The sequence below is a fragment of the Protopterus annectens genome, chromosome 15.part0, assembly GCF_019279795.1.
Source record: "Protopterus annectens isolate FY-2018-M chromosome 15.part0, PAN1.0, whole genome shotgun sequence".
In the NCBI taxonomy this organism is placed as follows: domain Eukaryota; kingdom Metazoa; phylum Chordata; order Ceratodontiformes; family Protopteridae; genus Protopterus; species Protopterus annectens.
Genome location: NC_056749.1, coordinates 212,126,057 through 212,151,943, shown reverse-complemented (window position 1 = coordinate 212,151,943; position 25,887 = coordinate 212,126,057). Strand labels below are relative to the sequence as shown.

Genomic DNA, 25,887 nt, shown 5'->3' with positions numbered 1-25,887 from the left:
CATGAGTAGTTTTCCCAGTTAATGGTGGGGTAGTTTAAATCAAATCACCCATTATTAGGGTGTTAGGTTGTACCCTAATATTTTCCAGTGTATCAAGAAATGAGGAGTGGGAATCTTGGGGCATGGTGGGGGATCTGTAGCAAGCTACACTTTGGATTGGGGTCTTGCCCAGAGTTACTGTATCTAAAATACCTAAATGTTATGGCAACCCTACCCAGAGTTAGTTGCACTTGGATAATCTCTGATGCATTATGCTGAGCAACTAGCCTGGAGGCGTGGATATCCTTAATGAATATGGACACTCCTCTGCCTTTAGTGTTTCTGTCCAGGTTAGGTGGCCGAAAGGTGTGGTATGAATTATAGCCTGGTAATGCAGGGGTACTCTCTGGAGCCTTGAACCAGGTCTCTGTCACAGCACAGATGTCGATGTTCTCCATTTTAAGGAGTGCCTGGAGTGAGTGCATATTGAGATTTAGAATTCTAGCATTGAGTAGCAATACCCTCAGATTCTGCTTGCTTATACTCAACTAATTTAAGTAACACTTTTATTTTTGGGCTTCAGCTAAAATCAGATTTCTGCTCTTTTGGAGACCCAGCTAAAATATTTAAAATTTTTAAAATAAAAATGGAAACAGCATAATAGCAGCTACCACCATCTTTCAGCGGAGAACTTATTTGTGATCTACTCACGCCTTGGCTTCCTGGTTGACATTGTTATATTTTACCTATTTTGGCCTTCTCTTGGAACATAAATCTCCCAAGTTCCTTTTGCACCTGTTTAGTCATTGTGAACATAATAGGCCAGATTGCAGGAACCTTAGGCTCATATTAAATAAGTGAAATGGTGCATTGCAAGTTGACTTCAAACTGGAATAGCTCATCTACAGCTATTCTGAGATATTATATAATATCTAGCCAGTAGGTTGTTGTAACCTTCATGAGAATGTGACAGGATAGGTGTCATCTGAAACTCATCTGACTATCTTGGGGGGGCTCAGTACACTCAGATATGCTGTTTGTGCACATTTTATTATGCTGTTTTACTGAAATATCATATACATTTGTCTGTATTTCAGTGTTCTGTTGTCCCCTTAAGTATTTCCCAACAAAAACAACCTCAACAGTGTGTCTACTGCACCCAGCAAATAAAACCCATGAATGAAAAACACCTAACATCATTTCACAGGAGCTGCCTGCAGCCTGACTGTAAATGTAACTTTCAGTTGTGTCAGTCAGTTTCATTTAATAATGAACATAAGCAGGGACAAATGCCTCTCTCCCCGACTATCAAATTAAGGGATAATGAACTCGAAGTCATTTTCCTTTATATGTTCTTTCTTTCTTTTGAAAACTGCAAATTGTTTTTGTAAAAAAAAAAAAAAAACAATTGCAATATGAGATGGTTTGTAGTTAATGTATTAAGTAGAGCCCCATTTAAACTATTTATTTTGTCATTAGTAGCTATTGTTAAGCCCTGCCCTCACAAATTTAGTCATTAAGGGATTACTTGGACGTGGTTTGCAGAACAATGGGCCAGCAATTTAGTCTTAAGTGGACTTGAGAATGGGGAGCTAAAGAAATAAAACTAAATCTGGAATGGGCTCCTCCCCCTGTATGGCAAGAAGGGACTTTGGGATTATTGTTCGTGCAGACAAGAAAGCAAAACTCGCAGGAGTAGTATTTCATTTGAAAGTTTGGCATACAGCTGCAGAAGTTGGAGTTAGATTTAGGAACTAGTGAAAGCGAATGCTTTATCTGGGACGGCTTCAATCTAATTCAGAACGTTGGTTACTTCAACTGAGTTTCCACTGGTTGTATTTGCATATGCTGAATGGCATTTTTAAGCCATTAACCTGCTTTTGGCTCTGAAAATATGTACCTAGTGGAACTGAATTGATAGTTTTTAGTATTTCAGACAAACTTCGCGTCGCCTCGATCCTTTGCAGTTGTCTCCTGCTACTTGATTGTGTAGCTGAACTAACCGCGATGTGGGCTATGCTCTGTGTTTTTGTGGTAGTCATAACGGCGTGTTGGCGTGTACAAGGTGGCGAGTACTGTCATGGCTGGCTGGACCACCAAGGTACATGGCACACGGGTTTCCAGTGTCCAGCAGAGAGGTATGATAGTGAGGAAGCGATCTTGTGCTGTGGGAGCTGCGCTCTTAGGTACTGCTGTTCTGCACCTGAAGCCCGGCTTGCCCAGGGCCAGTGTACAAATGACCAGGACGGCGTGGAGCCCGACCATCCAGGGCAAGATGGTCAGCGACCACAAGCAGGTAAGCTACAGGGTCTCTTGAACTTAATCTCTGACATTGTGCACAGGTTAAATTTTGAAATGCTAATGGGATGTCTGGTGTGCTGCAGCCTGGTGACCATTGTTGTTAATGGGGTGTGTTAGTGGAAATCTTTTCAGTCTTTGAGTAAAGCCTTTATAAAAGTCAAATGTAACGGACGGTAGCGATTCAATTAAAAATTATAGCGCAATAAGTCAATAGGTATTTTCAGAACAATAAGCATGAAACTGTGTTGGCTGACATCGGTGATTGAATCTTACGGATGTGCCAGGAAAGCAAATATTTTCTAACGGACAGGGTAAAAAATACGAGACAAAATCGGGTTAGTTCTGCAGGATCCTGGTCAGTTGAGAGTTTGATGTCTTTCCTGGCGAGATATACAGGTCCAAAATTCGGGACACTTTTTAAATATTGGTCTTACAAACTTAGATAGTTGATAGGATAATAGATGTTACATTAGCGTGGATTTTCTGGAGGGGATGAAGTCTGAAACTTAATATCTGCTTTTATTTTCTGACTTCAGTAGTTAGTGTTGCCCCTAATTTGCCAGAAAACCACAACTTTATGAAAAAGTGGACCAAAAAACCTGGGCATTCTGCGAAAAGCCTCGCTGGCCTTGTTCAAGAGGAATCTTGACTAATGGATGGGAGATCGCAGATACACCACAGGGGTTACCTCAGTGTCACTGCTCGACAGAGGCACAGCAAAATAATGGGCATAGTTTCTCCAAACTAAAGGGGTGGGGCTAGGCTTATAAATGCCCTCGGGCAGATAGCCTAGTATGAGCCTATGAACCTATGAAAAGCTGTACAGTTGAGAGGTATGCGGGGTGTTGGTAACTTTCGCTGGAAAATGTAAGTACATCTGATTCCGCCACCTTCTAGTGTAGAGATTGTACTGGTCAGTGTCCACTGCACTGGACCCCACAAGGTTTGCGCACTTCGTTTTGACTGCAGAATGAGTATCGATGCGACATATGGGCCATGGGGAATGCTTGTCCTTGTATACACAGTTTTGCGATTATTTTTTCTGTGTGTCATGGAGCTCATCTCCCCGGGCCTCTACTGAAAATGGACCTATATCCAGTCAGACTAGCCCGGTAAACAAATGTAAAATAATTTCATGAGCTGTGAATAACAATGGATAACTTTTATAAAACGTATGCAGCATATGGCCGTTAAGTTCTCTGCATACTGGTCCACAGCCAGAGTAAGCAAGTCATTTTTGAAATAAAACTGCCTTCTGAGTTCCGGGGGACCTTCATAGACCGCAATAAAAACAAAGCGAGAACTAAAAAGCCAAGCAACATCTTTCATGCACAAGTGCCCCATACCTAATTAGCTTTCACTTTTTTTCTCTTTGGCATTGGCAACAGAAAAGCAGCCATATATATTTGCTTTCTTATTAAAATATACATTTTCTGTGAAACTTGCATCAGTTGTTTACTTGGCAGTGACCGTCCCTTTTCACTGTGTTTACAAAATGTTGGGGGTACAGAGTTTTAAATTACAGGAAATCTAATGAAGAGGAAAGGGTAATCCAAGTGTAGTACCGTATGCACTTTGTTCCTACATCCCAAGGTAGTTATGATTTTTAAGAAGGAATCAGTTGAAATAAGAGCTTTATGAGCCATTTGTTATTTGACAATGCAATTATTGTCTGAATAAAATGGATAGCATGCTTTTTGTCAGTTTTTTTTACTCTGAGGAATTGTTTATGGTTATTTTACAGTTTATTTTGTAAGTATGGGTAGGAAATGTGTTGTCTTGGATTAGAAGCATGTTTTGGGAGTCCGCAGACTATTCATGTGAGCTGCTTTTGTAGGTCGGGGTTTAATTCAAAAAGCCTCACATTTGCCTAGTATGCAACTATAGCAAGCCACTTAATTAGGCTGTATTCTTGGGTTGCCCCTGAAAATTAATGCTAGTCATACCTCTCGACCTCGAAGTACAAGAGATCTGGGCAAAGCCAAAAATAGTGTGTGTGTGGGGGGGCATAATCGGGGCAAATTTTAAATATTACTATAAACTTAGACAGCTGTTTAAATAATAACAGGGTTTGTATTGGCCTGCATGGTATTTTTCTGAAGGGTGTGAAGTCTGAAACTCGTGCATTATTTGGTGATTTCATTCCTCAGTGATTTGCCAGAAAACCACACTTACATTTTTTTTGAAGAAAATCCACTGTTGTATGGCAAGCTGAGACAAACCCTGTGCTGAACTATGAAATTTCTTACCTATATAACCCTAGTGAAATATTTTTGCAGACTTCATCTAACCTTTAATTTACCAAGAATTTATGGAAATGGTACATATTTACTGTAAATGATCTGCCAAAAACATTGAATTAGGCTTGCTCTGTAACCTGGATCTCCATTAATGCCTCAACAATTGAGCATGACGTTTGTAGATGTGCGTGTTAGCTTTGGTTATACCTCATTTTACATAGCATAAATACAGAATCCGAGTTTCTTGAAGCATTCATCTTCAGAAGTCTGAAGTTTTACTCCTGGTTGGGTACTTCTAACGCAGTGAGTTCTGAGGTACAGACTTGGGGTCAGCATTATTTGAAGGAATGTGTTTTTGTTTTTATTATTCCCCAACTTGTTTTTGTGTGTGGGGGTGTGTAAATGATGCATGCTTAGTATGCCATTGAGAATGTGTGGGCACTCGTACCATCAGCAGAGAAACTTTATTTCTTTTGCTTGTTTTGTTTTTCATTGTCTAATGTGCCACTGTGCAAAATCTCTCAAGTCATCCCGGCTTTTAGAAACTTGTCTGCAGTACCATACTGATCTATAATTGTTTAGTGTTTGAACTGACTGCTTATGGTTCTTTATGGATATTTTTTATGGTTGAGGATGTGATGTAGCATTTTTTGGTTGAAGATATGATGATTTAATTGTAGTTTACTAGATGAGGTTTATTGTTGTAGGTATTGAATAACTGCCAATGGGGGCAGTGTTATTACAGAGATGAGACCGTTGATTCATAGAAAATCCTTCCCTTGTAGACTCGCTTCTGACATCTATGGATAGAGGCCTTCTGACATCTGTGAATAGAGGCCTTGTAGACTCACTTCTGACATCTATGGATAGAGGCCTTCTGAGAAACGTTCCCTTCATAGATATTAAGTCTTTGATTTAACTGGCTATAGTCTCCTTTTCATTTCATTGCTTTCTAATAACTTACCTGCAGAGGTCGGGGCTTGGTTTTGCAGCTGTTTATCAAATGGGTCCTGTCAGGCTGGACTCAGTCTAAAGTTCACATGTAGTTAATGGGAATGTGATTCAGGAGACCATTGATGAACCAAGCCAAATTCCTCTATTGCCACAAGGCACTGTCTAGTTGAATGTCATGCTCTGTCACACTGTCTACTATTGGAAGTTGAGGTTGGCTTAATGGTTAAGATATTTGCCTTACAGATGCACTGTACATAGTTTGATTCTCACATGGGTTAATTGGCTAGGCTTAAAATGAACCTACAAGCTAGAGACCTGCTACAACAAAATCGCCAAATTCGCCACAGGGGCATCCTACCGTAGTCACAACTGTCTCACTTGCTGAACTGGGCTGGCTTGAACTCCCTCACCTCCTTCAGTGGTATCATCTCACTCGCCCAAACTAGTAAACCATCCACTAAATGCCCCATCCCTCCAGAAACTACTCCACCCTATCGCACCACCAGACTACTAAGATCCAGCAGCAAAAATCACTTGCAGATCACTAAAGCCAATAACTCTGCTGGTGAAGCACTATTCTCTTGCGCCATAGCCAAATTATGGAACTCACTCCCACCCACAATTACCTCCATACCATCATGCACCCACTTCAAAACTTTACTAAAAGCGCAACTAAAAACATGCTGGCTATGCCCTTGCAACTCCCACTCTATCATCCACCCCATCCAACCACTACCTTTCTTTCCACTCCACTAACTACCTTGATTATAGCAAGCTCAGATGTTGATAAGCCAGTACTTATTATACAGCACGAACTTCTTCTTCTAACATTTGTTAATGTCTGGTATGCACTTCACAGATAAAGATTCTAGTTGTCTACTGATGTACTATGTTCTTAATCTGTAAATATGTTGTAAGTAATTGCTATATACTGTCTGTTTATTTTAACTGTGGAGCTTTTCTCCCCGGGCCTCCGCTGAAAATGGACCTACGTCCAGTTGGACACTCCCGGTCAACAAATTTAAATAAATAATAAATAACATTAAATCCTAGAATACAGGAAGCAGTTCTTTAAAGTTTGCACCCACATGGCTCAAGGGGTGGCGTAAGCCACATAACTTTGGGATAGGCATATAAATGCCTTAGGGCAGATAGCCTAGTATAAACCTATGAACCTAAACCTATGAACTCCTTAACTTTGGAGGAAGCCCAGAGCATACCCAAGCACTCTGTCCTTCCCCCTGCTTCCTTTCACTTCAGACTTTTCCAACGTTTTGTCATCAGCCCCCCCATCTCATGTGCACCAGTGACCTCACTTGCTCAGTCTGACCAATCTTTCAATTGCATGAAATGTGAACCCATTGAAGACTTCTCTCCAAATTTCTTACCTGGCTTGGTGAAGTAGTTCTCAATTGAAATAGGCGTGCTCTTTAGAACCGGAAATGCATACTTTCCACAGATATATTTCTCATCAATTAATATCTTCAGGTTTTCAAACATTTATTGGCCTGTATCTATAGTTAACCTTCTATATGGCCACCAATATTAATGTAATTAAATAATCTTAAACAGACCCTGTTTGTCTGCAGAAAGATTTCCTGCTTCCTTGTCCCAGAAGGTTGCTTAGTTGAGAATTCTCTACCTTCCTCTTTCTCTCCCTCTTTGCCATCTCATCCAACAAAAACACCACACTCTGGATACTCTCCAATAAAATCTGTCAGTTAAAACATCCTTGTGTTTTGCTGTCATAAATGAACTGGCTTCTTGTAAAGGAGAGGCCTGATTTTCTTGTCACGCTCATTTTATAAAGCTCCTCAAGCTCCCCCCCCCCCCAAAAGCATGCTTTCAAACTGCTGCTCATACCAACTATTTATCCCACAGACCCCATGCAGATTTCCTATTTCTAAACTGAACTCAAACTTTTTGTCTTGGACCTCCAAATCCTGATAGTCCCTCCTCCACATTAGAAACCAGTTCCTCTTTCTGCAGATACTCTGTCAGCCTTTCATCACTATCTCATTCTCCTTTTTGTTTCTCTTCCCTTACTATGTTGTGTACTTATCAGGGCGCTTTACAAAAAGTGGAAATATCTTGGTCACATTTGATGTACTAATTATTGGTCATATTTGTTTTTTTTTTTCGCCAGCTTAAAACCTGTTAGTCTAGGTTTATAACATGCTGTATAGCACTGTATTTTCATGTATCTACTGTGTTATCTGTTTTGTTCTCGAATTGTGGTTGCAATGGCTCCATCACCCCAAATTGTCTTTTTTGGAATTTGTCATATAATTTCTCCAAGTCTAGGAATGCCTAGTGGACTGTTTCCTCATCTCTATCTTCTCAGTTATCAGTCTCGCTGCAAACATCAGGTCAGTTGTGCTGCATTATCATATGAATCTGAACTGCTTACTTCCCATGTTGCTTTCGACTAATCTGTATCCATTTATTAGTCACCCGGTCCAGATTTTCATGAAATGAGACAGGAGTTTGCTGTGACCTCATCTGAGCTTGCTGCTTTCCAAGTGCTATTCTTGATTCTAGGGTGGGTTCCTCCTCCTATCTCCTTGTAGGCTGTGCCTGGGGCAGTACTACTTCTGTGGGCTTTTCTTCATTCAAAAGCTACTGGAAGTACTCCTTCCATCTGCATTTTATGTCCTGTGGACTGATGAGCAAGTCATTGCTGTGGCATCCCTTATCAAGGGTGTCTGTCTCTCTTTTTATTTTTCTGTCTTTGGCTTGCAACCTGATATCATTTCTTTGTGCCACCTACTGATTCACTTTCCAGAAGCTGGTAGTGTGCCTCTGATGCCCGGTTCGTTGGTATTGCAACTCCTCTTGGCTTCTTTGTTACCCACCCTGGTATTCCTTCCTAGCCTTGTCTTATATTTCTCGCTTTTTTACATAGGTTTATAGTTGGGTACTAGGCTATAGGGCCTATATAAGCCTAGCCAAAAAGGTACCCTGGCTTTTGCCACCCAAGAAAATTATTTTCCTGTGCCACTGTTTAGCAGAGCTGCAGAAGTGATCCCTGGGGTGAATTTCCTATTTCCCATCCAATCGAGGCTTTTCTTGAGTGCTAATGAGGAGCTTTGTTTGATGTAGATAGGTAATTTGTTCCAGAGTATGGGAAGTCTCTGGGACAGGAATCTATCCCTCCAGCATGTTCTGTTTATTATGGTGACAGTTAGGTCCCTAGAGTGTGTAGCTCTGAGGGATTGGGGTTTCTTTAAGTGGAGCATGTCCAACAGATCTGGGTTTGACATGTCTTTGTATGTTAGACAGAGATCGCCTCTGAGTAGGCAATATGCGATGGAGTAAAGCTGGAGACTTTTGAGACTGTCTGCATAGGATATCTGTTTGAGGCCAGTAATCCTATTTGTGAGGTATTTCTGTGGTCTTTCCAGTTGTAGATGTCTTTAGGTACATACCAAAAGGGGCGTTGTACTCTAATAGGTCTAATGAGTGACTAGCAGAGGGGAACAATGACCTCTTTTTTTCCTGGATGAGAAACCTTTTGTGATGAGGTGTGCCACGTAGGATTTCCTGACTACTCTGGTGATGTGATTATCAAAGGAGAGACTACTGTCCACCTGTGTCCCAAGGTCTCATCACACTTTCGGTGTTTACTACCGCCTATGTGGTAGTTCTTGGGTACAGAGTTTTTTCCAAAGGGGATGACAGTGCACTTTTTGGCATTGAGGTTGAGTCCATGGCTTTGACACCAGGCATCTGTCTCAGTGAGGCCCTTTTGTAGGATGTTCACATCATTAGGAGTTTAGATTATGGCTCCTAGTTTGCAGTAATCTCCGAACTTCATTAGCCAAAGACAGTCTGTGTTAGCCTGTACTTCAGAGAAGTAGATGCCAAACAGGAGAGGACTCTGGACTGAACCCTGTGATACTCCACTTGTCACTGGTCTGAAGTCGGATTTGGAATCTACTTCTTTCACAGTGTGGGCTCTTGTCAGTGAGCCAGTTGGCAACCCATCTTGTGACATAGGCATTTATGCCTAGTTTAGTGAGTTTATCTATAATTCCAGAGTGGGGGATGGTGTCGAAAGCCTTGGCAAGGTCTAGGTAGGCTGTGTGAACCACCTTACCCTCGTCTACAGTTTTGTTGACTGCTTCAGAGAAGTCCATCAAGTTTAGGAGACATAATCTGCCTTTTACAAACCCGAACTGGGTGGGGTCCAGAGTTTAGAGATTACCAATGTCTTTGTTTATATAAGTTCCATGATGATGCATTCCATGGCCTTGCAGACCAGGCTCATCAGGCTAATGGGGCGGTAGTTCCTGGGGTCCATGGTGGAGTGGGATAACTGTTGCTATGAGCCATTCAGTGGGCACAAAGCCTGCGGTAAGGCTATGATTGAACATAGTACTTAGGTGGGGGGTGTCAGTTCACTCTAGTTCATGTAGGATGCAGCCTGAGATGTTGTCATGTCCCGTGGATGTTGTGTTCTTGGCTTTGGAGAGTGTTTTTTACCTGTGCAGCAGTGATTTTGGGAACTTTGCATTCTTCTGGTGTAGAGATGGGCCCTTTAGGGGGTGAGAGGGGGGTAAAGTTAGTGTGAGAGGGGGGGTAAAGTTAGCACTGAACCTATCTGCTATGATGTTGGCAATATCAGTTGGTTCTGTATATTTAGTGCCTTTGTCCTGTAACTCGGAGCAGATCTGAGTGTTGCCATTTAGATTCTTGACATAGCTATAGAATGCTTTGTGGTTGTGTTTGGAATCGGTGGCAATTTTGTTTTCTTAACTAGCTCTGGAGGATTTTATGAGGGATCTCGGCTTCTTACTGAGGATGACCAGGGGTTTTTTTTTTTTTTTTTTTTTTTTTTTTTGCAACAGTTTTTTTCTTCTGTTGTAGAGTTTTTTTATGGCAGAGGACCACCACATTGGCTTCATTTTTTTGGAGGATAGCATCTTAGTTCTGTTAGGGATAGTATGGTTCATGCACTCGTAAGTGCTTATAAAGTGCAATTGTGTAGGATTCAGCAGTCGTACCTCTACTTGTACCTCTTTATTTTGATGACTTCCTGGATTTCTGCATTCCACCACCAGATTTCCTCATGTACCTTATTTCCATACCTGGCTTGGCTGCATATCTGTTCTGTAGCCCTCACACATGCTGTTTTGAGGCGCTGCCATTCTTCACCACCTATTTCCTCCTTTTGAGGTGTTATAGTTCTGAGTAATTTATTGAACTGTTGTATTTTCTCTTCAGTCAACTTCCAGTTCTTTAGCCTGGTCCCTAACCTTAGAGCCTTCTCTGACCATTGTTTGCAGCTGATTGTGGCAATCAGCGGTTTATGCTGTGAACAGATTCTTTCAATGAGGATGAATTTGCAGTGACTGATTCTACCCCTGTGCCCTTCCTTTACTTAAAGTCCACCTGAGTTGCATGTTGGCCACTCTTGTATGTGATCTTGTAACAGTCTTTCTGAACCATGTGTTGGCTACAGCCCAGCTAGCTGGAATTTTGTAAGAATTGTGCCATTTGCATATCAAACTGATTTGTACAAATGGTTGTGTTGAAAATGTATTTGAAAAAAAAGTTGCTTGTGTTTAAAAATGTATGAATAGTGTTCCATGCTGGACAGAAAAGAAATGCACATGTATTATTGTAACTGTTTAAAAGTGTGTTTTTAAGAGGATACTGGAAGAGAAGACGTTAAGATCAGTGCCAGCTAAATTTGGAAATAGCTGAAATTAAATTAAGCCATAAAGATTGCAGCCAGAGAAGAAATGTTAGTATTTGTTCTGTAACTGTGTGAATCATTCCAGCTGTGTTGTTTTTTTAATTTCCTGTGATTTAAACTCTGGTGTTTATTGCAAATAGGTATTTAGTATTTTCACGTTCTTTATTTATTAATAAAATATATTTAAACTTGTCATTGTGGCTGGTCCTTTTAGAAAATATTTTAAGCTTTGAGAGCATTTGCATATATTTGATAACTGTCCAATCCTGAAAGTGTGGCTGTTTGGTCAACATTACCATTTGTATTAATATTAAAAGGGTATCCAATTATATGGAGTGAAATTATTATAGTAACTGATGGCAGTGAATCTACCCTATAGTCCAGGCAAAGTTGATAGTAATCTGGGCAAAGTTGGTAGTGTGGGTAATCTGTGCCAGCCTTTGCCAGCTGTATGTGCATGAAAATTTAAACCTAAGGAGTGTGTGTTGGCTACTTGGAGCAAGGACATGAAGCACTGGTTTCAGAGACAGTGGTGGAGGACTTGGCTTGGACACTTTGCAGCTGTGCCAGTGGGGAGCCTTTACTGGGGATCCGGAGACGGACCGAGAGAAACCCAGACCCCGGGCTGAGTGTTCGCTTGATTCAGACATCTGCATCTGGAAATGCTGAGTGTATCTATTTTGTATTCAGGCGAATGTCCCTCTCCAGTGTCAGTGGTGAGGATTTAGGCTTCTTGATTACTGGCCTAGAGTGGGGATGTCAGTTTCTATAAATCCATTTGCCAGACAGAAGTCTGGAATGGCCTCTCCTCCTTTATTCCTGTTGCCTCACCCATGAGGACCCAGGCAGTCATCCTATCCTGTTCTGTTTGCCCCAATATGTGCATTGAAATCACCCAAATCACCCATTGTCAACACAAACTCCTGTTTTTATCTAGTAGGTCCTGCAACCACTGTATGAATGCACTCCCCCACCCCCACTGTCACAACCATGCTGTGGGGCATAGGCTGAGGCAGAGTACTGTTCTTGCATTACACTGGAGTCTGCCATGAGAGTCGCTAATTCTGATGATATCCTTCACTGTCTTCTGAAGCCGGTCCCTCACCACAGTTATCATACCCATATCTGACCTGTCCTCTTCCTGAGTGTCTTTGCTGAAATGTCCAACCTCCTCCATACCATCATGTCCTTCATTTCCATGCTCTGCCCTGTAAGTGAGCCTACATGGAATGCAGCAATTTTACTTTGTCATGCAGGGTGATTTGTTTTTAACATCCAGATTTTGCTCAGCAGAGTTATAAGTGAGACTAGGCAACAATTGACCCAGGACTGTGGGGCTTTATGGTGGGGACACACTGGCCAATAGGGGCACATATGCCCCTCCTGCCATTAGCATGGATCCCTGTTGTAGGTTGGATCCTAAACCTACTTACCACTGATGAATACACATGCCCATTTTTGGTGACTATGGTAAACATGACTGAATCACCTAGAGCCATGTTTTACACTGTTGAATGGCTAGCCATGCCATGGCATGCAGTCTGCAATCCATGTTCTCCTATCTTGAGGATACTGTGCACCACAATAGATGCCCAGTGCAGTTGGTCTAGTCAACTCTTCCTTTGTCCTTTGGGAACTGTATAGAGTCTGTGCTACTGCCCATAACTCCATTCATTAGTGAGTATGACATGGAAACACTCAGATAAGCAGTCTGGTAAATTGACAGCTCTCCTAGACAAAAGTAAATTGTCATGTCAGATGCTGTCCCTATTACTAGGTGCTTGAAAGTCCTTTCCAAATTTAGGCTTTGTGGTTTTAAAAAAAGCTGATTTCCTTCCATTTAAACCAACTCCTAAAACTGGCACACGCACAGGAAAAAAAATGTAAATAGACTGACTTTTGCTTGAAATGTTTTGTGTATATATATTTTAAATCTACATTATTTCCTTATGACACATTGTAAGCTGGGGGGGGGGTATCTACTTGGCCAGTGGCTCAGCAGAGGCCTGGGGAGAAAAGCTCCATTACAAAAACATGATGCAAGAAATTGATAATAATCAAGAATATATTACTTTGTTAAATATAGGTGGTGGTAAAAAAAAATAAATTCTTAAATGAAATATTTGAGACGTGTTTGGATATATATTTTATTTTATGAGGTTTATTAAATGAGGTGTTTATACCAGTTTTTCATTATTTTTTATTTATGTTGAGTTTTTAACTATGAAGTTTAATGGATGTATTTAGAAGTTTGTATAATAAGGACATATGCTGATTCTAGCTCTTGATTGAATAATTGCTTATTTAGTGATTGTAGTTTAATTGTTGAACATATTTATATGGTACCACAGCTATACACTTTTTTTTTTGTGGTGTGATACAACCATGAAAGCGCTAGCCTTGTTTTATCTGAGTTCTACGGAAGATTAAAGCTGATTTTACTTCAAACTGGGTGGACTGAGACTTCTTTGCCTATGGTTGAGTTTGTCTTTTTGCTGTGCAGTATTTATAGGTGGTAAATAGTTTATACATAAACAAAAACAGAGTAAAGTGGGGGAAAAAGCTATGCAGGTGGTTGTCTGCTGAGAGGGAATAAAAAAAAAAACAGGATTCCTTGTGATGCACTGAATTCATGTAAAAAGAAAAAAATATATATTGGGTTACAATTTTCACTAGCTAATCATGATCCAGAAGGAGATGTTAACACGGCCATCAAACAAATGTCTACTTGCATGCGTTATAAAGTAGCCAAAACAAATTAGAAATTTTATAGGGGCAGATGAGCTCTCTAAATCCAGGCTTATTAGTTAATTTAAATTACAGCCTCTGTTTGTTTGTTTTTTTGCCACTTTGCACTAGGTAGATCTGAATCGCCTCTTCCCAAGTGGTAATGTAAGATCTCCAGTGGCTGTTTGTGACCATCCTGGAGTAAACTGGGAGCAGTTAGAAGTGCAACAGCAGCAGCTAGCTGCTTTGGGTGAAAGTTTGCTGTTCAATCGCCCTCTTTCCCATTTTTCACACACCGTGGTTCAAATCACCCACCCCCACTCAAACAACATAGCAGTGCAAATAAGATCCCCTGCCTGGAATTGCTACTTGCTGTTGCTAGTAAATGGATTAGTTGCCTTATTAACTCCATTAATACAAGTCCTTCATCTCCACCACTTAGCACTCTTCCCTCATCAGGCCAATAATTAAGTACAACTACCCTTGAACCCTTTCCAAGCACCTGCAGCAGTTAGAGAAACCACAAAGATTCCTCAAGGAAAATTCAAGGTCTTCAGCATCTGTCCTATGTGGATAATCTGAAATCACAGCAACTTTGTTTCATACAGACTAATCATAGGTGATCTCTGCCTTGCAGACAAGGCAATCTTTGACCCTGCTTTGTTGGAAATGATGCAGATCCACAAATCAAATGGTACACTGGTTACTCATTCTAAAGACATAAACCTGATATGTGACATTAATAGAACCTGCTGGGGGGACAGATTGGCTCCCAGAGGTTAGCACACCCTTGGAACAGACTCCCACATCATTGGCTCTTTTCAAATGCAATCTGGGTGATTGGATGGGTAACTGTAAATTCATTTGTGTTCCTCTTGAACACTGGCATTAGGTGCTGATCGTGGAATTAAGGGTAGAACTTGTCTAGGCTTGTAAGGGCCTTAGGGCCACGAACCTTGTAACCTCCTATGGTCACTCGACTCTGCCACTATCCAGCATTCAACATCTCAACCAAAGTACTCCACAAAATGCTCCTTTCTTCCAGATTATTAAATTGCATAGGTGTATATAGTTCTACTATTATGTATGTAACTTGAATTTTGACAACCAGATAAATGCACCTTGGTCACGTATACCTTTTTACCCATGCAACCTGTGGAAAAAAACTAATACTATAATGCAATTATTTCTGCCCAAGAGAAAATAAAGGCTAAACAGCTCAGTTAATGAGCTGAAGTGCTGATTATGAATGAGGTTTGTACAAGTTCTCGCACCTTTCATGTGTACATGTTGTAATTTTCTGAACTGAAATTTGTGACTTTTTTGCATAATTGTAATATGATGACGAATGCACTAAATGTTCTCATTTTTGCCTTCCAGCTCCCGTCTATCTTCCATTTCTCCTTGTTGGTAGTGTCTTTGTTTCTTTCATCATCATTGGTGCTTTCATTGGTGTTTGCTGCTGTAGGTGTCTGAAGCCCAAAGAGGAGACGCAAACCAATCGACCTCCACCAGTCCAGAATCGACTGCTGGATTCTGACCCCATGGGAGAGAATGGAACTCCATCTCGCAACTCCAGTGCCAGCTCAGAGTCTACCACAAGAACCTCAATGGGTGTACGTCCACAACCTACCACTGCTTGCCAAGTTGGAGCCGAAGGCCTTCCACTTTACATGGGAATAGCAACAGCTCCTGCCTACCCTATCCTGGGATGCCCTCAAAATGCTCAGTTTTTTCACCCGGTGCAAGCACCAACAGCTGCTTATTTACAGCCTCCATATGTGGGATATCGGATACCACCTGAGCACACCATGGTGATGGCTCCCACTTTCCTTGATGGAAAAAGTGGATATGGACACCCACCTAACAACTACATGCAAGGGGTGGGGAGCAGTGAGCAGACAAGTTACACAGGAGCTACCTTTTAACTGTTGGACGCAATTATTTTAACTGTTGGACGCAATTATGTTTGCCTAATGAAGTTGTGACTGCTTCAGACGAAGATGATAGGATTGGCAAGCACGTCACTGAATGTGTTGGACACCTGAATGTGTGAGCTGCCTGCTTTGGATTCTACCATGCTGCAAGTCTTCTGGTGCGCCATTGTATTTATAAAGGACACATGACAGACCACCTATATTTTGTTTTGAATTTATTTATTTTATTATGTATCACTTACAAGCTGGATCTTTCAAACAGCATTTTTTTTCTTTCTTTCTGAACAAAACATGTGGAAGGTTGCCATAGAGTAGGGTAATACCATAATGTGTGGCTGAGAGGAATCTGAGAGAGGGGGGAATACTTGAAATTGGTTAGCTGGGCAGTCAGAATAATTTATTAAATAGTGTTTAAATCAGTCACTTCTGCATTTCCAAAAAGCCCTTTATAATTTTTGATTCGTGACTGCTGCAGTTCCTTAGTAACAAGTTTCAAAAATGTTTAGTACACTTGCTACAATTTATTTTCTACAAATTAAAACATGACTTTTATAATGCTTCTGAAAGCTGGTTTATGTCCGTAAACTTTAAAGCAGCACTGCTTTGCTTCCAAGAATGTGCAATGTCATCAACCTTTCATCTGTATTATGAAACAGATTGTCTGCATTTGACAGGCTCACTAATTTTAACGAGGGGAAGTTTTTACATCTTGACAGTTCTTCTGTTTAAGAACAGAGGCAGCAAGTAAAAGGGTGCAGAAAGATCACACCAGTCTCTCTCAAAAAAACATGGTGCTAAAACAGACCTTCCACCTTGCATCTTTCAAGACTACATAAACTTGGAGGAAAGGCAGAAGTCCAGAATGTGTAGTCTGTTTTTGTTTCATGTTTTTTTTTTTCAGTATTATCCATTCATAAACTGTTTCTACAGCTCTTAGTTGTAAGTGCTTAAATAAAATCTGGGCTGAGTCAATTTGAGAGAATGGTGTGCTCTTTTAATCTAATCTTTTATTGGTCACCATTTGTATTTATTAAATCAACAATATGCATTGTTTTTTAAGAAGCCGCTCAAGGAAAACAAGAGCAAGTCTTAAGTTTTAAATAACTGCTGTTGTATCTGTATGATGTATTGATTGCTAAAACTTTCTGAACTCCTGTTATCTGTCACATTGCATATGACAAAGTAATCCACAAGCACCTTCTCTGTGACTTGCTCATTCTGCTAGAGCACTCAGTATATCTTGTGAAATTCTGTACACATACAAATTGGTGGCGTGAAAAGATTTGACTGTTTTTGTTCTGCCTGCTACTGAACCTTTATCAGAACTGCATGAAGCCTACATTTCTACTGTGGGTCAATTGCAGTATTTTATTGCTTCTGTTAGTGGAGCGTTTTCAAGTAGATTATAAAACAGTTCATTCTGAAATAGACATTGTTTTATAATGTATATTTCTTTATTCATAAATCTTTTATGTAGTTTATAAATAAAAACTGCCCAAGAAAAATGTCTTTATTTGGATATGTTTATTGACCTGACTTTCCTCTAACAATTAAAAGGTTTCTGTATACTGTCCCCTAAAAATGATTTGAAAGAAACTGCATTTATCTTGTGCTATTGTAAGGTTATACGGTCAGTACTGTTGCATCTATTTTTTTTGTTTGTTTGCTTAGCATTTTCTTGTGTAGACAGAGGCTCATTCCAATTTCTTGATGGTCTGTTTTAGATTAGCTTTTCTAAGCACAGTGCAATATGAAACTATCTCTCTCCTTTCCGTATTCCAAAGCACAGGTCAGAACTCTAAAGGACTACGTAACAATGGCTAGACATCCTGTGACATATCTTCTGCAGCTCTGCGATTGTACTAGAATGTCTTTGGGATCCTGCTGGAAAAGAGAGGGTGACCATCTCCAGAGACTCCTTTCTGGTGGGACAGAAAATTTATGAATGAAACTTGACGTTGGGTGAAATAACACGTACCAAGTTCTGAGGGGCTAAGGTGTTTACTTGAATGTGCTTCAGAATTTGAGGCCTACACCTGATCTCACAATCATGGGTTGCTGACAAGACTGTTTGCTCTTCTGTCAGATGGATTTGTAGTAATTCAATGCGTAGGCTGAAAACACTTTTTTTTTATTCTTGGAATTAAACTTTTTAATTTGGATTTTAGCAGAAGCCTGTGGTTTTCATTTTTGGAGCTTATCTTTTTGCATCTTCCAGAGGCTTGTGAAATGAGATCATTACAAATCAAAGAAGCCCAGCTGAATCAAGAGTTGGGGATATGCATATCCTGATTAACTAAATGAGGGCCCCATAAAACCGTGAATGGTTACCTCCAGAAATGTTCGAGGGATTCTAAACAAATAAAGAAAATGGGGAAACAAAAACCGTATTCATAGGAAGCTACTAGGCTGTTGGCCCTGAGGCCCTGATAAGCCTAGCTATGAGTTTAGCCCATGTTTAGACAAGTCAGCACCCAAAGCCCCCTATCCAGCAGGGACATGGGTGGAATCCCAGGTGTATTTTCTGTTTCCCATCTAGTTATCCAGGTTGTGCATGAAAAGGGGCAATGAGGTACTCTGTTGACGTGGAGAGGGAGTCTATTCCACAGATGGGGAGTCTCTGGGAGACTCATCTGTCCCACCAAGAAGTCCTATAGATGTCGCAGACCAGGGTTTCCACTGGGCTTAGAGTCTCTGAATACTATATCAGGATTAACAAATTCAGCTGGGATTGAGCAAGATTAACTAAGTACAGTCTCCCTTCTCAGCTACAGAACCAACATAGAACTGGTTTAACTGTCAATTCAGACTACTGACTTATGATTTTTTTATCTTTTGTCCATTTATGTATACACCTTTGAGCCCTTTATCACTTCTGCTGTTGGTTCAAAATAACTTCAGAAACTGTGCAGTATTACTTATGCATTAACCTGGTCTACTTTGTGGGCCCACTTCAGGGGCCCAGAGAGTTTGCAGGGTTAACTTGTAACCTACACTAAGAGTCCACTACATGTTGCCTGTATTTTTTAATGAGCACTGCAGCATTTACTACATTTTGGAAATTTAAGATGGAGTCGGAAATGTACTGTTGTAGCAGCTATTTGATGATGTTGCTTTTATGCGACTAATATTATTGGGGGTGGGGTCATAGCTCTATATTACCTACTAAGTTTACCAGTTGAAGTCAGTCACTGAAATTATTTAAGTAAACTTGCTGAACTGCTGTAACCCAAAAAGATAATCAAGTTTTGTGGGCTTTCAATATGTAGTATTGATTCAAAATTGTATATTTATGCCCATAAGCTTGAAGGGCTGTGGTTAGTTTATTTAGTGTTTTCAGGTTAAAACAGACTAATGTGAATGTGGATTCTGTATGCACAGTTTCAGATTTGACAATCGGCTATATGAAGTTTTAATGGTTTTAATTTTCACTGAAGCGTTAAAAGGCATTAAATCTATTAGTACAGCAAAACCTGCAGTCTAAGGGTGGGGGGACTTGCAGTTGGAAGGTCAGCTTTAATAGAGGAGGCCTTGGACCCATTTCCAAAAGACTTTTGGTGTAAGTGACCACCTACCCTGAGAGCATGTTTTATAATCTGGTCCCCTGTGCAAGTCTGTTTATAGACAGGCCTCATAAAGTAAGTTACTTGCAGTGAGAGCAGGACCTTCAGAATAAGGACAGACTTGCATTCAGAGCAACTCTTTTGGAATCTGACCCATATGTTTTTGCATGTCATTCCCTACTGGTATAGGTTGTTTTCCTTACTGCAGTTACTAGCAACTAATCCATATAGTGTTTTTGTCTCCCCTGGTCAGTTATAGGCACGCACTTATTGAACCAGGCATGGTATAAAGTTGTTGCTGACTTTAATTTGCCCCTGGCTCTTTGAGATGACCTGGTACTTGTTGAGAAGGCAGTAACAGGCCTGCTGTGTGGTGCCATGGTTATTAAATAACTGTCCCCCTCCCCCAAGACTTGGAACATATGGCCAGGTATAAGGGGTAGTGATTAGCAAGTTGTTTGAACTTTCATTTTATACATTTCAAAACTAATCTAAGTTAGAAATTAAATTTTGGTTCATATGTGCATTGTGGTAAATGTGCCCCCCTAGGTTTTAGGATAACAAGTGTCCTGTTAGTAGCAGTTCCCTCCCTTTGTGCAAAATCCTCAGAAGCCGGACCAGAATTTGCTTTGCTTAGCTTATGCATGGTCTCAGCTGGGGCTGACCACAGGGTGTATACTGGTTAATTGAAAAATTTGGTGTTTGCATTATCTTCTGCATCTTGAGTAGTGAGAGTGGGGCCCGGGTTAAAGGACAGAAATAAGATAATTAAGGTACCTTAGCAGGCTTCTGTAAATACAGTTACTTGAAGCAGATGAATCTGTGGGAGGCTGCTAAATGCATTTGGGAGGAAAGGTGATTAGGCAATTCATCCCACAGATTAAATAAAAGCAGAATGGGCCAGCTTCTAAGACAACAAAACCAATTACTTTATCTCACACCATACAGTATATTCCAAAACTAAATCATTAGCCTTTGAGCATTCTTTTTGTGTCATGACTGATGGTGCAAGATAGAATGTCATGACTGATGGTGCAAGATATAATACACTAGTGACAGAACCAGAATGAGATTCTGCCAGTTTTTGTGTGCTTGTATCATATGATGCATACAAAGTATAACTTTAATGATGCAAGATATGGTGTGATTCTTAAGTCTGAATCCAACTGGATACCTTTTTGATAATGTGAATAGTAGTTTAAGGAAGTGTTCCTCAAGCTATACCCTTGAATTATTTCATTCTGGTACTTGTGCTGATTTTGGATGGCAGCTTACTTCAAAAGTGTTTCATTTTACTTTTAGGATAAATGACTTGCTTTGTAAAGTAAGTAGCTACATTATTTATTTTTTTTTTCCATTTTGCGTCTTTCCTGGATTTGTACCCAGTTTTAACACCATTTTGCCTCTAATGCTGTAGTCTGAAGAGCAATTGCATTTCATCCAAGAGAGTCTGGAATATTTGTCTGGATATGTTTGTTGTGCTTGTTTTAAGTTGTGGTCAATTAAAAGATGTCATGTGATTCACTGTGTGTGTGCATGTATGCAAGTTGAAATTACAGCAATCCATTCACATTTGAAGTATGGATCTCCATTTCAGTATATCACCTTTGCCATCATGCTAGACCGTGACTAGGATACTCTTTTTGTAAAGGGATGTATATTTCAAACGGTGCCATGCTTTGTATATTTCATTTGAAGAAGAGACTATTAAAGCACAGAAGGTTCTAATGTTTTTTTAAAGGAATGAATGTATTTGAGAAGTACTGTCTTGTAACATGAATGAAGTTCTACTAACAGGACACTTGCCATTCAGAGAGAAATAGTAATTTTACCTTACAAACATTGTTATTCAATCAAAGCAACAAAATGGCTGAATATGTGAAAAAATCCGAGTTGGGTGATCTCAGTCTTGTATTCTATTAACATTTTCTGCAAGGACAGCACTTTAGAGCTCACACAGGCTTGCAGTGCTTCAGTGCAACAACATATTTAAATGTAGAATGCCATAGTTCCAACACTTTCATTAATGACGTCTTGCCTTTTATGGTAGTGTGATATATAGGAGGCTACTAGGTTAATGGTCCTGGGGCCCTTACAAGCCTGAGTTTTTCCGCAAAAAAATAAACCTCAGTCAGCACCTGTCACTGAGAGACACAGGTGGAACCTCTGGGATAAATTTGTGGTTTCTGTTGGATTACATCACTCCAAGTGGAACTTGAACCCACAGCCCCTGGCTAGGAGACCAATACCTTGTCCATTAGGCCACTTTGTATGGACATGTGATCTAGGTAAATGCAATACATGGTTACACGGTAGGCCTTGCTCCAGTTTAAAATGTGTCTGGAGCCAATAATAAACTCTGTTAAATTAATGCATTTCTGGTAGACAATGACAAGCTTAGATTGTGTGACCTGAATTTTTAATATGAATTGGGATGCTTTGCTGACATTGGCCCATCGTTGGACCACTGGACATGTGCACCTGTAACATTCTTGCAGTTAACATTGCATATTTTGGGCAAAGAGTAAAATGAAAATTTTTACATTTGTGCTATAAACTACAACTATTTACATGGTCACAAGGACTGAAAAAGTTTGACGATATTGAAGTATATGGAAAGACAGTAAGCCATTTTTTCAAGTTATTCTAATTCCTGTTTCACCATTTGAGCTTGTGTTACATATTGGTCACATTAATCCTAAATTAAAATTTAAGCTTTTCAGCAACCGTGGCAAACAATGTGTGTAAGAATAGATGAACATGCCTCCATTCACATGGATGAAGCGGTGACTACAGTTTTTTTTTTTTTTTTTTGTATGGCTGAGTTTACATGTTTTCTCTCCAACTTGTTTCCCTTATATTCGGGGTTCATACTAAGTATAGCATTTAATAAGCAATTGGGGGGTTTGGATACTGAAGCCCACATTTTTCAGTGGCCTTGCCCATCAGTGATAGGTTTAAGTGCAAGTCCTGTCTCTTAATGCAGTAGGACACTGTGGTCTCATAATCCATTGTGTGACAATATTTTTCTTGGGGAAAAAAAAATTGGATCTCACCCATGGGGGTTAAATTTTCACCCCATATCACCTAGAATTAGGTTAATAGATTTGCCTGTATTAGGTTCATAGATTAGTACTAAGTTATGAACCTAATACAGGCAAATCTATGAACCCTAATATAGGTGATATGGGGTGAAAATTTTAATCTCCATGGGTGAGATCTTATGCATATGCATTTTAACAATGTCTTAATCTTGTGTTTTGGATGATGGTAGCAAGTACTGACATTTAAACTTTTGTTCTGTCACAAAATCTGCAGATACAATTTGTGAAATAAAAATGTGTGGGCTGGGGGGAAGGGAGAGACGTCTGAGTTTCTATAAATAGCGGAAACACACTTATTTAAAACCTCCCTTATTAAGTAGGTATGCAAAGGCATATGTAGCACCAATTTCTAGATAAGAACTAAGCTAGTTGCCATTTTAAGCCTAGTAAATTTCTGAGGTGAAGGTCAAACCTTATATTTTGTCTGTGAGGTAAATGCCTTAACCATTACATCAAACCCCAGACCGAATCAAACCTTGTATCTGTGAGGTAAATGCTTTAACTATTGCATCAAACCCCAGATAGAATCAAACCTTGTATCTGTGAGGTAAATTCCTTAACCGTTACATCAGACCCCAGACAGAATCAAACCTTGTATCTGTGAGGTAAAGATCTGTCATTATGCCAGTGCCTCTCCTTTGTATTAGTTAACTTTGACAGGGTGGGTGTAGTATTGCCCAATCTTAATTACATAGTACAATGTTAATTAGAATAAAGATATGTGGTATTGTAGGACCTGAATACTCTGTGAAAGTAGCTAAAAAGAAGCAGAATGGTGAGCCTTACAAATGAATAAGGCATTCCATGGACTTAACTGCACTAGTTTGAAATGTAAATCAGCATTGTATAACAAGAAATTGCAGGAGTTATTGTCAGACAATAGTACCTATATTCCTATAAATCCTATTATAATAGCTAGGATAATTGAAGGTGTACATAAAGAGTTGAAGTGTCTCCATTTTGAAATGATGATAGAAGATGATTTGTTAAACTTCTTGATGGTGGCCAAGCCAACTACACCTGTATTTAAAGCTCTACCCAAGATTCATAAATCACTCAGTGACCCACCCCTCAGGCCTATTGTTTCGGGACGAGGGTGGGTCACTGAAAATGTGTCTATTTGGTTAGAATGTAATTTGAAACCCTTTGTGGAAAGGGTGCCTACAATATTGAAAGACTCGAAAGGTTTTTTACAGGTAGTGAGAGATTTTCAACTTAAACAAACCTACAACAATAGCATCATGGTCACATTAGATGTGCAAAATCTCTTCACGGTCATTAGCAATAACTATGGCACACAAGCGATAGAGTATATTTTAAAGGAAATGGGAGAAACTGACAACAAAATTAAGTTGATCCACAGACTGTTGGATGTAGTTTTAGAAAACAACGTTTTTATAGGGGGTCCACAAGCATATAGGCAGGCACAGGGGGTAGCGATGGGCACCCCCTGTGCCAACACATATGCAAATCTGGTTCTCTTTTTCTGGGAGAAGAACAACATCTTTAATAATGAAAGATGGATGAAACACATAGGAGCCTATGTGCGCTTTGTAGATGATATCTTTATTTTTTGGCAGGACACCTTAGATGAACTTTTTAGTTTTTTGGATTATCTCCATTCTACTACATCCTTTTTTAAATTTACTTTAAATCATTCTAGGGAGCAAATAGATTACTTGGATGTTAGTATAAAATGTACTTTGGAAGGGTTTACTTCGACATTACATAAAAAAGACTGTTGGAAGAACCATTTATTATCATATGATAGTATGCACCCCCGCTATATGTTCCCCAATATAGTTAAAAGTCAAGTATGCAGAACCTCTAGGCTATGTCTAGAAGATGAGGATTTCAATAAAGAAATAGGAGAATTGAGAGCATGTTTTGGCCAGAGAGGCTATAATGAGAGTATGGTTAATGCAGTAGTACACTCTAGTTCGAATAAACGAAGCAGTGGGTATAAACCTTGGTTGAGACAAAGTCAAACAGAAGGTGCAAAACATCAGAAGAATAAAAGGTCAGATAGAGTTAGGCTCTATTTCACCTATAGTAGTGACATCAAAGATATACAGAGTATAGTTAGTAAAAATTGGAACATATTAAGTGACCCCAAGTTGAACACCATGATTAGTCAAATACCGAATTTTGGCTATAGACGCAATAAAAATCTAAAGGATTTACTCTGCAAAGAAAGACCTGCCTTTGACAAAAAATTGTTGATCACTAAAGCAGGGACGGTACCCTGTGGTATGTGCAAGGCCTGCAGTAGTATTAATGGGTCCAACACTTTTAAACATCCAACAACAGGACAGTTATTCCAATTTAAGGCCAAAGCCACGTGTAGAACATCTAATGTGGTTTATTTGGCCGAATGTACACAGTGTCCGGTATACTATGTAGGGATGACGAATAATATGTTAAAGGTTAGGGTCTTACAGCATTTGTCCAGCATTAGAAATAAAGATCAGCACAATGCACTCTATAGGCATTTGATGAATAATTCTACGCATACATTTTTATTTAAAGTTATTACAAATGTGAATTTAGGAGTGAGAGGGGGGGACATAAAGTTGCTTACGGAGACACTTGAATCCAAATGGATTATAACTTTAGGATCACACAGGTATCCAGGCATAAATGAGATTGTGCCTTTAAAACCTGCCTTACAAAATAGGCGGGTAATATACTAGCATTATTGAATTTTGATTGGTTGTTAGTATGTTTAAAAGTAAAGACCAGTGTTGTTTTATTTGTCTGATGAAGGGTTGGTGAACCCGAAAGCGCTTACCACTATTTGGAGTTTGTATCTGCTGTTGTTTTTATTAAAACAGTGTTATTTTTACAGCCTTGTCTTGCCAATCTTTCTTTTACAAAAATTAATTAGAATAAAGATATGTTGTATTGTAGGACCTGAATACCCTGTGAAAGTAGCTAAAAAGAAGCAGAATGGTGAGCCTTAGAAATGAATAAGGCATTCCATGGACTTAACTGCACTAGTTTGAAATGTAAATCAGCATACAGCCCAGTAGTTTATAGAGAGGATGCATGGTTTTCTAGACTGACTGGATACAGTCTGTACAATTAGATTAGCTGTTTCTCTGGCAGCCTACGTTAGGTAGTAAGCCCAGGATATCGGTAGAGCCTGACTGGGGAAATGAGCTAAGCGTCTCTTTACTTGCTGTTTTCAGTGGGTAAAATTGGGATCTACCCAGAAGGAGGCAACACTTTGATATCAAGTGTCCGTAGATACAATTTGGGATGGTTTTATTGCTATTTCCCTGTTCCTTTGTGATCTAAGGAGCAGAAAATGGGAGTATGAATCCTTTACAGGCTGACTAGGATTGAGCTCTGACAAACCGTTACCACCAACACAGACTT

General features: G+C 39.8%; 1 protein-coding gene across 1 annotated transcript; it reads left to right on the top strand.

Annotated features, from left to right (window-relative positions):
• The first annotated feature begins 1,488 nt into the window (after positions 1–1,488).
• LOC122790130 (protein shisa-1-like) lies at positions 1,489–17,348 on the top strand. The gene is made up of 2 exons (XM_044057712.1): positions 1,489–2,275; positions 15,283–17,348. The coding sequence occupies exons 1-2, from the start codon at positions 1,987–1,989 to the stop codon at positions 15,828–15,830; spliced, it is 837 nt and encodes a 278-aa protein (XP_043913647.1). The 5' UTR covers positions 1,489–1,986; the 3' UTR covers positions 15,831–17,348.
• The last annotated feature ends 8,539 nt before the right edge of the window (positions 17,349–25,887 follow it).

Excerpts from the sequence above, each read along its gene's own strand:
- LOC122790130 (XM_044057712.1), top strand. The coding sequence starts at position 1,987 with ATGTGGGCTATGCTCTGTGTTTTTGTGGTAGTCATAACGGCGTGTTGG. Across the intron at positions 2,276-15,282 it reads TGGTCAGCGACCACAAGCAG|CTCCCGTCTATCTTCCATTT; the intron begins GTAAGCTACAGG and ends TTTGCCTTCCAG.